Genomic DNA, 12,207 nt, shown 5'->3' with positions numbered 1-12,207 from the left:
TTCCTGTGGCACAGAGAGGACAAGGGTCCCTCCCCACCATCTTCTGCAAATCATGGCCAGAGAGAAAGCAGGCGATGCTCGGTTTTTGCCACTTGTTATCGGCAGGAAAATCCACATTAAGGTCTGCTTCTGGTGTTACACAGTCCTTTCCAGAGAAGCAAAGTGAACCCAGTCACCTTTTTGCACAAGAGAACTAAATATGGCCCTAGCAGCCGCCCAGCAAAGGTCCCAGTTTCCGGTGATGGAGATAGTCATCTTCCTCCTCTGTTCCCAGTCCAGGGCTGGGCACCAGAAGATGACTGCATCGAAACAGAGCCCACTTCCCCATTTGGAGGACCAAAGTAGGACCAGCAAAACCACAGAGCTGAAAGGGACCATAAGGGTCACCTAGACCACCCCCAGATGCAGAAAATGTAGAAACACCTGTGTAGAAGCATCCCTGCAAGGTGGGCCATGCAACCACTGCCTGGAAGTCTCCAATGAAGGAGCCTTGAAGGTGGAATATCCATTGCTGAACACTTGGTTCTGGTTGCTGTCGTGTGGCTCCAAGTGGTTTCTGACCGTGCCGTGGGATTTTCTCAACAAGGTTTGTTCAGCAACCTTGTATGTAATCATTCAACAACTGCCCTAACTACCTCTGCCTTGTAATTTTAATAATTGTTTTAGTAATTGCTTAAGGAACTTAATTGTGTTTTTATTGTGGATGGGAGGGTTTGGGATACAATGGCAGCAAATGATTATTGTATTTTAGGGATGTTTCTAGTGTTAGCCGCTTCAATCTTCTGGAGAAGCAGGATACAACATCATCATCATCATCATCATCATCATCATTAGAGTGGGGGATTTACCATTGCCTTTCTTTGAGGCTGAGAGTGTGTGCCTTGCCCAAAGTCACCCAGTGGATTTCCATGAGAGAGAGAAAGGCAAGATATGAATTAAATACATGATAGAATAAAAGGGGGGAAAAACAACTATAAGGCACAGAACAACAACAAAGTAATATTTTACTGAGGGACACCGCTATGGTTCAATGGCACACTTGGTTGGGTAAAAAGACAAATCTTATCTCAAACAAGTGATAAGAGGAGTAGAAGACACTGCAATCAGAATGGACCACTTTGAACTGGTCTATAAGGAGCATCAAGACAAACCGTATGGCCAAGCATAGTTCCCCTTCGCCACTGCCTTGTTGTTCAGTTGTGCGTTTTGAGTCTGGTTCCGTATTTGAACAATGAGTGACCTCACCCTGGAGTTTCACCTGACTTTCCAGCTTGCAAGGCCAGAGTTTCACCTCCGCTTTGAATCAGAGCACTGTCATCCGTCTGCAAGCAGGGAACAATTCGGCACCGGGACAAAGAGGGTGGGATGGGAATCCAGCACTGAATATGACTCTTCAGAGCCATATGAATCCTCTTTGGGAGGAGGGAGAGGTCATTCTGGATCAAAATCAGCAAGGAAGCGAAGCAAAGCTTGGAGAGCCAGCAGAGGAATGACCAAATCGCTCCTGGGGCAGGTTTCCCTTTCACACTCCTGGACCAATTGATTCCCATATAAGGGACCCAGAAGGCATTCTCTTCTCAAGGGAGATGTTTTTGCTAGAAAAACATGGGATGAAGCTTCTGGGTGTCACCTGAAAAAATGATGCTCCCGCCAAGGAAAAAACAAGGTGAGGTCAGAATGACCAGACATGTCCTCCTTTTCCAGGACACATCCTACACATCAGCCTTCTGTGCAGGAGGGATTCCAAAATGTCCTCCATTTTGAACATGCCTAAGAACCATGAATTTATACAGTTTGAGTGTTTTTGGCTTTTCTTTTGTAATATCTTCTTGAAGGTCTTTTCTCTTGAAGGTCCTCCATTTTGTGGTGAGGACACCTGGTCACCCTGGATGAGGTTGGCCCAGGTGAACTCCCTGAAAATCCTACATGAGGATTGAGGAGATTGTGCATCTTCTCTCCTTCCACTTTTGGGGGAGCAGAGGACGACGGAGGCAAAAGAGGGACAACCGCAGCCATATCACAATTGCCCAAGCTGGATGCGAACCCTCTTCTGCCATGCAGGAATACACAGTCAAATCCCTCCCTGGGACAAATGGCTATCCAGCCTCTGTTTAAAAACCTCCAAAGGAGGAGACTCCACTGCTGTCCGAGGCAACATATTCCACTGTTGAACAGCCCTTACTGTCAGGAGCTCTTCCTAATTCCTAGATGGCCACCTTTCAAGAGTGCTTTAACTGTGTATTCCTGCATGGCAGGAGTGGGACTACATGACATAGAATCATATAGTTGGAAGACACCCTAGAAGGGCCATCCAGTCCAACCCCATTCTGCCATGCAGGAACTCTCAGTCAAAGCATCTTCGAAAGACGGCTATCTAGCCTCTGCCTAAAGACCTCTATTTGAGGGTGCTTCCCCTTCTATGGACCTGGGTCATCTGTGCAAACCCTGAGATGCATTCAGGGTTCTTAACTGCACACCTGCCATTGCCTTGGGAGTTCTGTGTAGCAGGAAAGCTTGCAAACCTCCACCCAACAGATCTGCTCTGCTCTATGATTATCTTCTGGTGTCTCAAAGTGGCGCCTGGAGCCTCCCGACTGATCCACCTGTGCAAGGAATCCTCCAGTGTTGCCATGGGGCTTGGCGCAGGGCTTAATTTGACAGCCTTGAAGGGGAGCAACTGAACCTCTTTCCCATTCCAGCCCTTTAAATGTGACATAAATTAATGGGGAGGATGGAAACCCCTCAGCTAATCCTCCAAGGGCCCCCACTTCAAAGGCTTCCCTTAAGAATCCTCAGGCCAAGCAAAAGGGCCTGTAATTAGCACCACCTTCATTGTCTCCAAGTCCACTTTTGCAGATGCTGCGCCATACTTTCTGCGGAGGCAAACACTTCTTTCTGTCCCCAAACTCAGTGCTAAAGAATCTGATTTTGTTTGGAGAAAAGGTAAAAGCTAATCCCACACTCTGTACACCCCAAACAGATGATGAAGAGCGAGAAAAAAGGATGGAGGCAACCCGGAGCAACTTCCCAAGTTATGTGTCATGAAGAGTTGTGCAACGCAGTGTGTCCTGGAACCTGATGGTTGCACGATGCCCAAAAAAGGTCACCAAATGCAGGGAATGTCCCAAGGAGCAGCCACTCGAACCCATACCACATGAGTCTGTGCTTAAACTGGTCATTATCTTATTGCATTATTAGGCCCTTGGTATCTCTGACCCACCATTTTGACCCTAAATGGCAGCAGTAACTCCCTGGAGTTTTATTTATTTATTGCACTTACAGTTCACTTTTTCTTCAGTGAGGTTCAAGGTGGATCCTTTTATTTTATTCATATACTCTAATCCCTTCCATTTGGAAAGAAAGCATATGTTCACACTTTGTTTATTAGGGAAACTGCTTGGAGAGGATTATACACTTGGCCCTCTTTATCTATCCATTCTTTATCCAGGCATTCAATTATGCATGCCTTAGGAAAATCTATCTATCTATCTATCTATCTTATCTACCTACCTACCTACCTACCTAAATTCCAAAAAGCCAACCTTGATTTTGCTATTGTATGTAAGGGACACCATTTTACTTACATTGCACTTAATGGGGCTTCAGCATCCACAGATTTTGGTATCCATGGAGGATCCTGGAGCCAAACCTCAGAGATTTTTACAAACTTTTTAATCACACAGAGGCCTTCCTTCAGCCACTGAATAGGGAAATGTCACCAGCATTTAAATGAGGTTCCTGGGGGTAATAACCCCCAGTTTCCCAAGCTTTGCTGTCACTGAAAGTCAAACATTTGAGAAAACACCCAGCAAAACCTCCTATGTAATGGGACTGTGAATCCACTCTGGGGTTTAGTCTAAAGGAGATATCCAAGGTGCCGAACCCACTTTGGGGCTGAGAGTCCAGTGCTTTTGACTCATCCTTTAAAGTTCATCAAAGACCTGTAAGTATTGGGGCCACTTTTAGTAACAGCATCATGAGGAATGGGTACCAGTATTAACCAAGTATTAAAGAGAACATTAGCAATTATTAGTACAGTGGGTCCCTGGTTTAGTTCCAGGGCTCTTTGTGGATACCAATATCCATGGATGCTCAAGTTCCATTAAATACAATGGGGTAATAGTAGTAGTAGTAGTAAAGTGGGTCCTTGGTATCCACTTAGGTTTAGTTCCAGGACCCCCTATGGATAACAAAATACAATGGGGTATTATTATTATTAGTAGTAGTTGTAGTACAGTGGGTCCTTGGTATCTGTTTAGGTTTAGCTCCAAGTCCCCCAAAATCCATGGATGCTCAAGTCCCATTAAATACAATGGCATAGTGAGATGGTGCCCATTATATAAAATGGCAAAATCAAGGTTTGCTTTTTGGAATTTACATATATTTCTAAATATTTTCAAACTGCGGATGGTTGAATCTGGAGAAGGAGGGCCAACTGTACCAGTCTTCTTCATATCCAAAGTTCAGAGAAGTTACTGCTTTGGCCTATGACTCCCAGAATCCGCCAGAGCAGCCTTCCCAAGGCCTTCAAATGAGTCGGCAGCAGAATTTGAACCAGGGGCTTCTTGATTCAGAACGGAGTCCCTTGGCCGCCGTGCTGCACACTTTCTCAGAAATGTTGCCACTGCTGCGTCACTAACAATAACCCCAAAATAGGGTTCAGAGCCCCTGCCCAGGATAAGGCAAAGTGGTGAGGAAGCACAACCTGCAAATGGTTTACAAACCGACAAAGAAAATCCAGCAAATGCTTTGCTCAGCCAAGGACCAAAGAGACCCTCACACAGCCGCAGGAGTTTAGCGCATACCATGCAGCTGCGGACAAGTCTCCATAGGGACCACCAAACGCAGCATGCAAACAAGAATCAAGGAACACGAGAGACACTGCAGACTGGGCCAGCCAGAAAAATCAGCAGTAGCAGAACATGCCACAAACCATCCTGGGCATAAAATACTGTTTGAAACCACTGAAGTTCTGGACCATGCCAACCACTACCATGTCAGGATGCACAGGGAAGCCATTGAAATCCACAAACACCTGGACAACTCCAACAGGAAAGAGGAAACCCTGGCTTAAAGTAAACAAGGTTTGGCTACCAGTCCTGAAAGATAGCAGGATCAAGACTCAACAAATGCAAATGAGAACTCTCCCAGCAGACAATGAGCATTAGCAAGCAGAGTCTCATCCTCTTTTGCAGACCCTCCCAGCCTGAGGCCTGCCATTAGCAACAGAACAAGACACATGCAAATCACTCCTGCCTTTCCAGGTCACACAATATATATAGCCAAGTCCTTTCCAGGCAGCATTCTCTGAAGATGCCAGCCACAGATGCTGGCGAAACGTCAGGAGGAAACTCTTCTAGAACATGGCCACATAGCCTGAAAAAGCCACAAAAAACCATGCATGAGTCGTCTGAAAGTGGGAAGTTGCCCAATTACATTATCTCTCTCTCTCTCTCTCTCTCTCGCACGCACACACAGAAACACACACAGTCATTTGTTAAAGATTTCTTCTGATTTTGCAATACAGGTACAACCAAACAGCAGGAAGCACTGTATACGCACAAACACAAACACACCCTGGGAGGAACTGTGTCATTGAAGGTAGGCACCCCAGTGCCCTTTCCAAAGGAGAGGAGCAAGGAAGAAGCGGCTGGGGAGGAGGAGAAAGGAGCTTTTGCAACATCCTTTAATGGTCTGACGAAGAGCTCTGTGCAATTCAAAAGCTTGCACAATCCTCCGCTGAACAACTTTCCAGATAAACAAAACATATGTACATTTTCTATTGAAATTAAAGGGGTTCCCAGGAGTCTGGGCTGATCCTTCTTTCCAAAAGACCTTTCTTGGCAATATTGCCCAAGATTTTGAGTTGCCCAAGACTGAACCCAAGACCCTCTTCTTGAAAAGCAGCTGCTCTGATGACATGAGAGATTGAGTCAGCAATGCAAAGATCTATGATCACGGAAAAGAGATACGCCACACTAGCAACCACAATGTTATCATTGAGATGGCAGGCAACTCAATGCACTACAGCAATGGTAATGGTACCAACATTTATTTTTTAACAGGGTTCTTCTGACTTCCATGGCTGCATGATGGGAGGGGATCTAAGCTTTTCCCTCTGATGCCTCCAGCTGGAACAAAAATCCTCAACAGCTGGGTTTCTGCAAACAACAAAGTTATGATTTCTGTCCATTATAGAGAAGCTGTACCTGCAATTCTCTTCCTTGAGAATAAGTCCTTCCGAGAGCATAACTATTTCTGAACAGACATGCCTTGCATTTGGACTAATTTCCAGCACGCAGAACGCCGGACGGGACTCCATGTGACCCTATTCCCCAAATCCCACTTTAATCTTTTAATATCCCAAGAAGAGGGATAACAATAGGGCAGATTCTTGTAGAAGCAATGCCTCTTTCAAGAGGGGTCTGGAGAAGCCAGGCGTGGCGAGAGACGCCCAAATCTCTCTCCCCAGAAAAATGTTTGTACAATCTGCGGAAAGTTTCCAGTCCCTAATCCTTTCCTAGCACTGGACGGTTTCTTCAGAGAGTGTGCAACCCAGTCTCTTTCTTAAAACCTTCACAGTTAAAGCTTTTTCCATTTTAATAGTACTTGCCACCTTTCAAACAGTTTGGACTGACACAAACATTTACTGTTCCCGCAGCACCTAATCTTATCTGTTTTTGGAGGCTGCTTTATTATATTGATTCTCTGGATCCATCTTGTCTAGTATTAGAGCTTGGAAAAGTTATTTTCTTGGACTTGTCCCTCGTAATGCACTGTAGCATTCATTTCAAGACAGAATGACAGAGGTCTGCATTAGGAAACAGGTGTGCTGACTCCACTCCTCCAGGTAAGATCCACCTGGCTGGGTTGGTATTTCAGGTTCTTGGTGGTTAAATATCCCCTTTTTAAAGTGGTTAGCATCATCCTTTCTCTTTCACATAAAGCAAGGCAGCTCCCAACCTCTGATATCACCAGCCCAGACTCATCATTTCCCAGGACCAGTCCTTCAACATTCTTGCTGATTTTCATGGTGCCCATTATCCCCAGCCAGCAGCACCATGGTAGTCCAACACTTCTGGAAGACACAGGATGGAGAAGCTCTCACTGTGTCTCTCCCATAATATGGCCAACGCCATACTTTTTGAACCCAATACATTCAAATGGGATTTTAAAAAGGACAGGGCTCATGCACCATTAACAGCAGTCTAAAAGGACAAGGCTTGTGCATCTTTGACAGCAGCGTGAATGGAGAGGGTTTCTGCATCCTTAACAGCAGTGTGAAAGGACAAGGGTCATACTATACTATACTATACTAGTATACATGGTATCCACAGCCAAAATTCTGATTGCCCAACACTAGAAACCAGTGGCCATCCCAACAATAGATGAATGGATATTAAAGCTTTTTGATGCTATCGAAATGGATTGACTGACAAATCGGTTAAACCAGTGGCCCCCAAACTGTGCCTTTTAAAGAGATTTTGGACTTCATTTCCCAGAGGCCTCAGCCACATTGGCCAATAGTCCAAAATCCCTTAAAGAGCAGAGCTGGGGACCGCTGGGTTAAATGGAAAAACACCAGGAAAATCAGAGACAGACTGGAATAAAAATAATAGAATATTGTAATAAAAGATGGGAGTATCTAAGCCTCTTAATAAAGGAGTGTATAAAACAGTATTTGAAGTCTAAGATTAGTCACTGTGTTGCAGCTACAATTCATTTCAATGTATGTTGTGTGATATACTTTTATGGGTATGCAAACAACAAAAGTTATCTGCCATCTTTTCTGAAACCCTAAGACAGGGTCTTCTTAGGGGCTGCCTTTCTTTTCCACCTTATTCCTCCTTTACAAGATTAGTTCTTATTCAGGAGGCAATATTGTCATATTACACATATTCACCATTGTGCTGGTCTATGACCATAATAAAGATGAACGAACTCACACATGCGCCATAGCAATGCCCTGTTTTTGTACGCTGCCTGGTTGCATGCAAACGCCCAGAAACAGCGAACTCAAAGGCAAACACGAGTTCAAAATCCAGCCATCAAGACCAAACAGCCCTTTCCATCAGAGCTTTGCAAGCCAGGCTGCAGGCAAAGTCTCCCTGAAACCAAGTCAATGATTCACGAAGGCTTATTGACACAAAACAGGCCCGGCTTTGTCAGGTTAGTGAAACTCTGATAAACCAGAAAAGAAAGAAAAAGAGAGAGGGAAAGGAGGCAGCCAGGGAGCATCATTTGTCAAGGTTCAAATGAGCAAATCAAAACCCACCCAAAGCCACCTGCAAGTAGGAACACGTTGGGCCTCAGCATCCAAGCTCCACCTTGCATTGCTAAAGGGCAGCCAGGGGAAAAACACCTGGATTTTCAGTTAACGCTTTCCTGGATCTCCCAGGAGGCAAAACACTGCCCCAAAACTGCTCCTCTCGGAGCTGAAAACTCACAAATTATTGTATGTGTGTGTGTGTGTTGTTGGCTTTCAAGTCAGTTCCAAAGTATGGCAAACCTATTGTGGGGTTTTCTTGGCACATTGCATTAGAACGGGGTTGCCATTGCCATCCTCTGAGGCTAAAGGAGTGTGACTTACGCAAGGTTTTCATGGCTGAGCCAGGATTCAAACCCTGGTCTCCAGAGTCATAGCTCAACACTTATTCCTCAACATTGGCTCTCCATTTATTGCCTATCTCCAAATACTGCATGCTGCACTTAAACTTTACACCTGGTATGTTGCAAAGAGGAAAGCCAGCGTTGGACTATGACTCTGGAGACCAGGGTTCAAATCTCTGCCACTGAAACCCTTGGGCAAGTCACACTCTCTCAGCCTCAGAAGAAGGCAATGGGAAATCTCCTCTGAACAAATCCTGCCAAGAAAACCCTGTGCTAGTTTGCCTTAGACGACAGTCTCCATAACCAGAAATGACTTGAAGGCACACAATAACATCACCAAGAGAGTCATACTATACACAGCGGTTCCCAAACTTTGGTCCTCCAGGTGTTTTGGATTTCATTTCCCAGAAGCCTTAGCCATGTTGGCCAATGTTCAGGAATTCTGGGAGATGAAGTCCAAAACATCTAGAGGACCAAAATTTGGGAACCTGTTGCCAGTCCAGGATCATCCCAGGGACAATGAGACAGAGGGAAAATGGCCCTTGAAAGTATGGATTAACTACCAACTACTGTTGCTCACAGTTTACTGTTCAGTTACACACAGATTATATATACACACACTCACACACAGAGTACTTTGATAAAACAGAGGAGTCTTAATGCCAGAGAAACATGGGAAGGTACGGAGATAAATAATCAGTGTGGATTTTTATGTACTATAAAGGTGATATGACTTGAAAAATTAAGCTGTTATATATGTCTGTGTAAGAAGAACCTGACATGACTTATGAAAGCTTGCAAATTTGTAAACCAATAAAAATTATGTGTGTGTGTGTGTAATTTTTATTGGTTAATAAATATAAATATATGTAATTAGGATGATGTAGTCTCCTTGCTTCTAGGCAGAAGATGGATGCTGAGCAGAATGGAGGGTGAAGCCTGGGACCACAATGGAATGAGGAAACTAAACAAATCCATAAATGCCTTGGCGAGCCTTTCCAAGTTGCACCAAGAAATCAATTTATCCTCGACACATCCCATGTTTGTCTTTTCCTTTCGGGTTTTTATTGACCTGCTGGATTCACACCCCTCCTTTCAGTCAGTCTTAAAAAAAACCCCAGAAACATGAATCACCAGCACCAATAATATTTAGTAAAGAGAGCCATAGTTTTGCTTTGCTCAGAGGGAAACTCCCAGCGGGTGACGTTGCAACGGCCGTGGGGCAACTTTGCCCGCTCTCTGCCCTACTTTGCAGAATGACTAATCCAGCGCCAAAAGAAAGTCAATTTTTGGCCCTTTTTTGTCTCAAGGGAAGCAACTGGTCTAATCCTCCAAAGAGAGGATGAGGCTCTTGCATCACTTTGCACAACCTCCCACTCAAAAAAAGAAACTTGGGTGTCAGGAAGGAGGAGTTTGCCGTGAAAAGTGGGTTCACGCTTACCTCGGCCCAAAACCCGGTGCCGCTCCAAATCCGCCCTTGGCACCAGGAAAGTGTAAGTCCTCAAAGTGAAACCTGGTTGGCATTGGGCATCTGATTCCTCTTGACATGTCCATCTGTCAGCCTAGAAAGGAAGGGGAAAACAGCGTCAAGAAAGGCACCCAAGGTTAAACAACTGCATCCGCACTGCAGAAATAATCCACTTTGACACCACTTTAGCTGCCCTGGCTCAATGCTCTGGGGCCACAACAAACTGCAATGCCCAGAATTTCCATCGCATTGAACATGAATGGAAACCATGGTCAAATTATCTGATGGAAGAGAAAGGAACATACGCTACTATTATTTTTAATTAATTGATTTTTTAAAACCAAATATATCAATTCCTTTGGTAACACAAAGCGAGGCGTTGAATAAAATAAACCGGGAAAGGTTTTGCTAAGGTCGAAAAGAAGAATGAAATATTGTTTTCTGTACAAGAAATACACATGCGAAGAATAATTTTTAAAAATGTAATGATAACAGAAAGCAAGAGTGTATTAAGGTGGAAAGTACGGGGTTGATAATGATAAAAGGAAGGAACAACAGGGTCAATACGTAAGTTTAAATATGTGTTTAGGATTATGCTTCGCAGCAAAATGGTTTTTATTATGCTAAAATGTAATCATATATATATAATTTCCATCGCATGGAGCCAGGACAGTTAAAGCGGTGTCAAACTGGATTATTTCTTCAGTGCGGAAGCAGTCCCAGAGAGAAGGTGGCAGGGACAAAGCAATGGGGCTTTTGAAATGACTTTGGGTCCAAACACACTGCAGACATAATACAGTTTGAGTGTGCTTTAACCGCCCTGGCTGAGTGCTAGGGAATCCTGGGAACTGTAGTTTATTGTGGCACCAGAGCTCTTAACACAGAAGGCTAGAGATCTCACAAAGCTACAGTTCCCAGAACTTCCCAGCGTTGAGCCAGGGCAGTTAAAGCGGTCCCAAACTGGATTATTTCTGCAATGTGTTTTGGACCTTGTTGTTGCTCTTGTGTGCCTTCAATTCCTTCCTGACTTATGGAAACCCACAAAGCAAACCTATCCTGGGACTTTCCATGTCCAGGTTTGTTCAGAGGAGGTTTGCCATTGCCTTCCCCTGAGGCTGAGAGAGTGGGACTGACCCATGGTCAACCAATGGGTTTCCATGGCTGAGCTGGGATTTGAACCCGGGACTCTGAAGCCATAGTCCAAAGCTCAAACCATGACATTTGGGGACAGAAGGAAAATGTAACCGAGGAAGCAGAATTTTTTTTTTAATTTGGGGGGTATTTGAGACTAGGATTGAAATCCCATCTTGGTCATAGAAACTCATTGGGTGGCCTTGGGCAAGAGGTCACACTCTCTCAGCCTCAGAGGGAGGCAAAATGGCAAACCTCTGCCAAGAAAATAGGTTCGTAGGATTGCCATAAGTCAGAAAGGACCTGAAGGCACACAATAACAACAGCAACAACACGTTAGTCCTACAAGTGCTTGCTTTTTGTAGGGAAAAGGCAATGGGGAGTGATTTGAACCCAGAAGAGACCCACCAGGAGGAGATAGAGCTGGGGGGGGCACTTTCCTGCCCCAAAAGAGGAAGGAGAAGGGCACAAGACTGTGCAAACCGTTGCTACAACCCCCTCTGAGCATGCACAGAGTGCCTTTAGTGTATTCCCCCCACACAAAAAATCCCCATCCCTTACCTGGAGGAGAAAGAGGAGGAAAAAGCAGGAGAGGCTCCCAAAGTGAGTTCCCATCATCCCCAGAGGAGCCAAAGGCAACGCAAGCGCAAGGCTGAAGCGCAGAGAGACTCTGTCCTTCTGGAAGCAGCGCACGAATTGCAGCAGGTGAGAGGCCACGCCTACTTCGGGGAGGCCCCGCCCACCCCCTTGAAGGCCCCGCCCTACACAGGTGAGGCAAGGCACATCGTTCCTCTGGCCCTTGTCCAATCGGAGAAGGAGCTTCAGGTGTGCAGGCTTCCTTGCAAAGAGAAAGGCAGCAGCAGCAGCAGCCTTGAATCCCTAGCGTTCTGTTTGCAAGGACCATGCTTTTTACCCAGCAGCCAGACCCACAAAACAGGGTCACCTTTATTGACTAATGTTTCAGTGGAATCTCTCTTTCCTCCAGTTTGCATCCATTG

General features: G+C 45.1%; 1 protein-coding gene across 1 annotated transcript in view; it reads right to left on the bottom strand.

The window, feature by feature from the left end:
* Positions 1-11,920, bottom strand: part of LOC121914482 (B-cadherin-like) — a 35,862-nt gene extending 23,942 nt beyond the window's left edge. Inside the window, exons 1-2 of the mRNA XM_042437924.1 lie at positions 11,771-11,920; positions 10,052-10,172 (exon numbers count right to left, since the gene is read on the bottom strand). Coding sequence (XP_042293858.1) covers positions 10,052-10,172; positions 11,771-11,827 — 178 coding nt within the window. The 5' untranslated portion in view covers positions 11,828-11,920. The remainder of the gene's footprint in view (positions 1-10,051; positions 10,173-11,770) is intronic.
* Positions 11,921-12,207: the final 287 nt, after the last annotated feature.

The sequence above is a fragment of the Sceloporus undulatus genome, chromosome 8 (genome assembly GCF_019175285.1).
Source record: "Sceloporus undulatus isolate JIND9_A2432 ecotype Alabama chromosome 8, SceUnd_v1.1, whole genome shotgun sequence".
Classification (NCBI taxonomy): domain Eukaryota; kingdom Metazoa; phylum Chordata; class Lepidosauria; order Squamata; family Phrynosomatidae; genus Sceloporus; species Sceloporus undulatus.
Note: the sequence above shows the minus strand (reverse complement) of the source record. Positions and strands in the feature narration are given on the sequence as shown.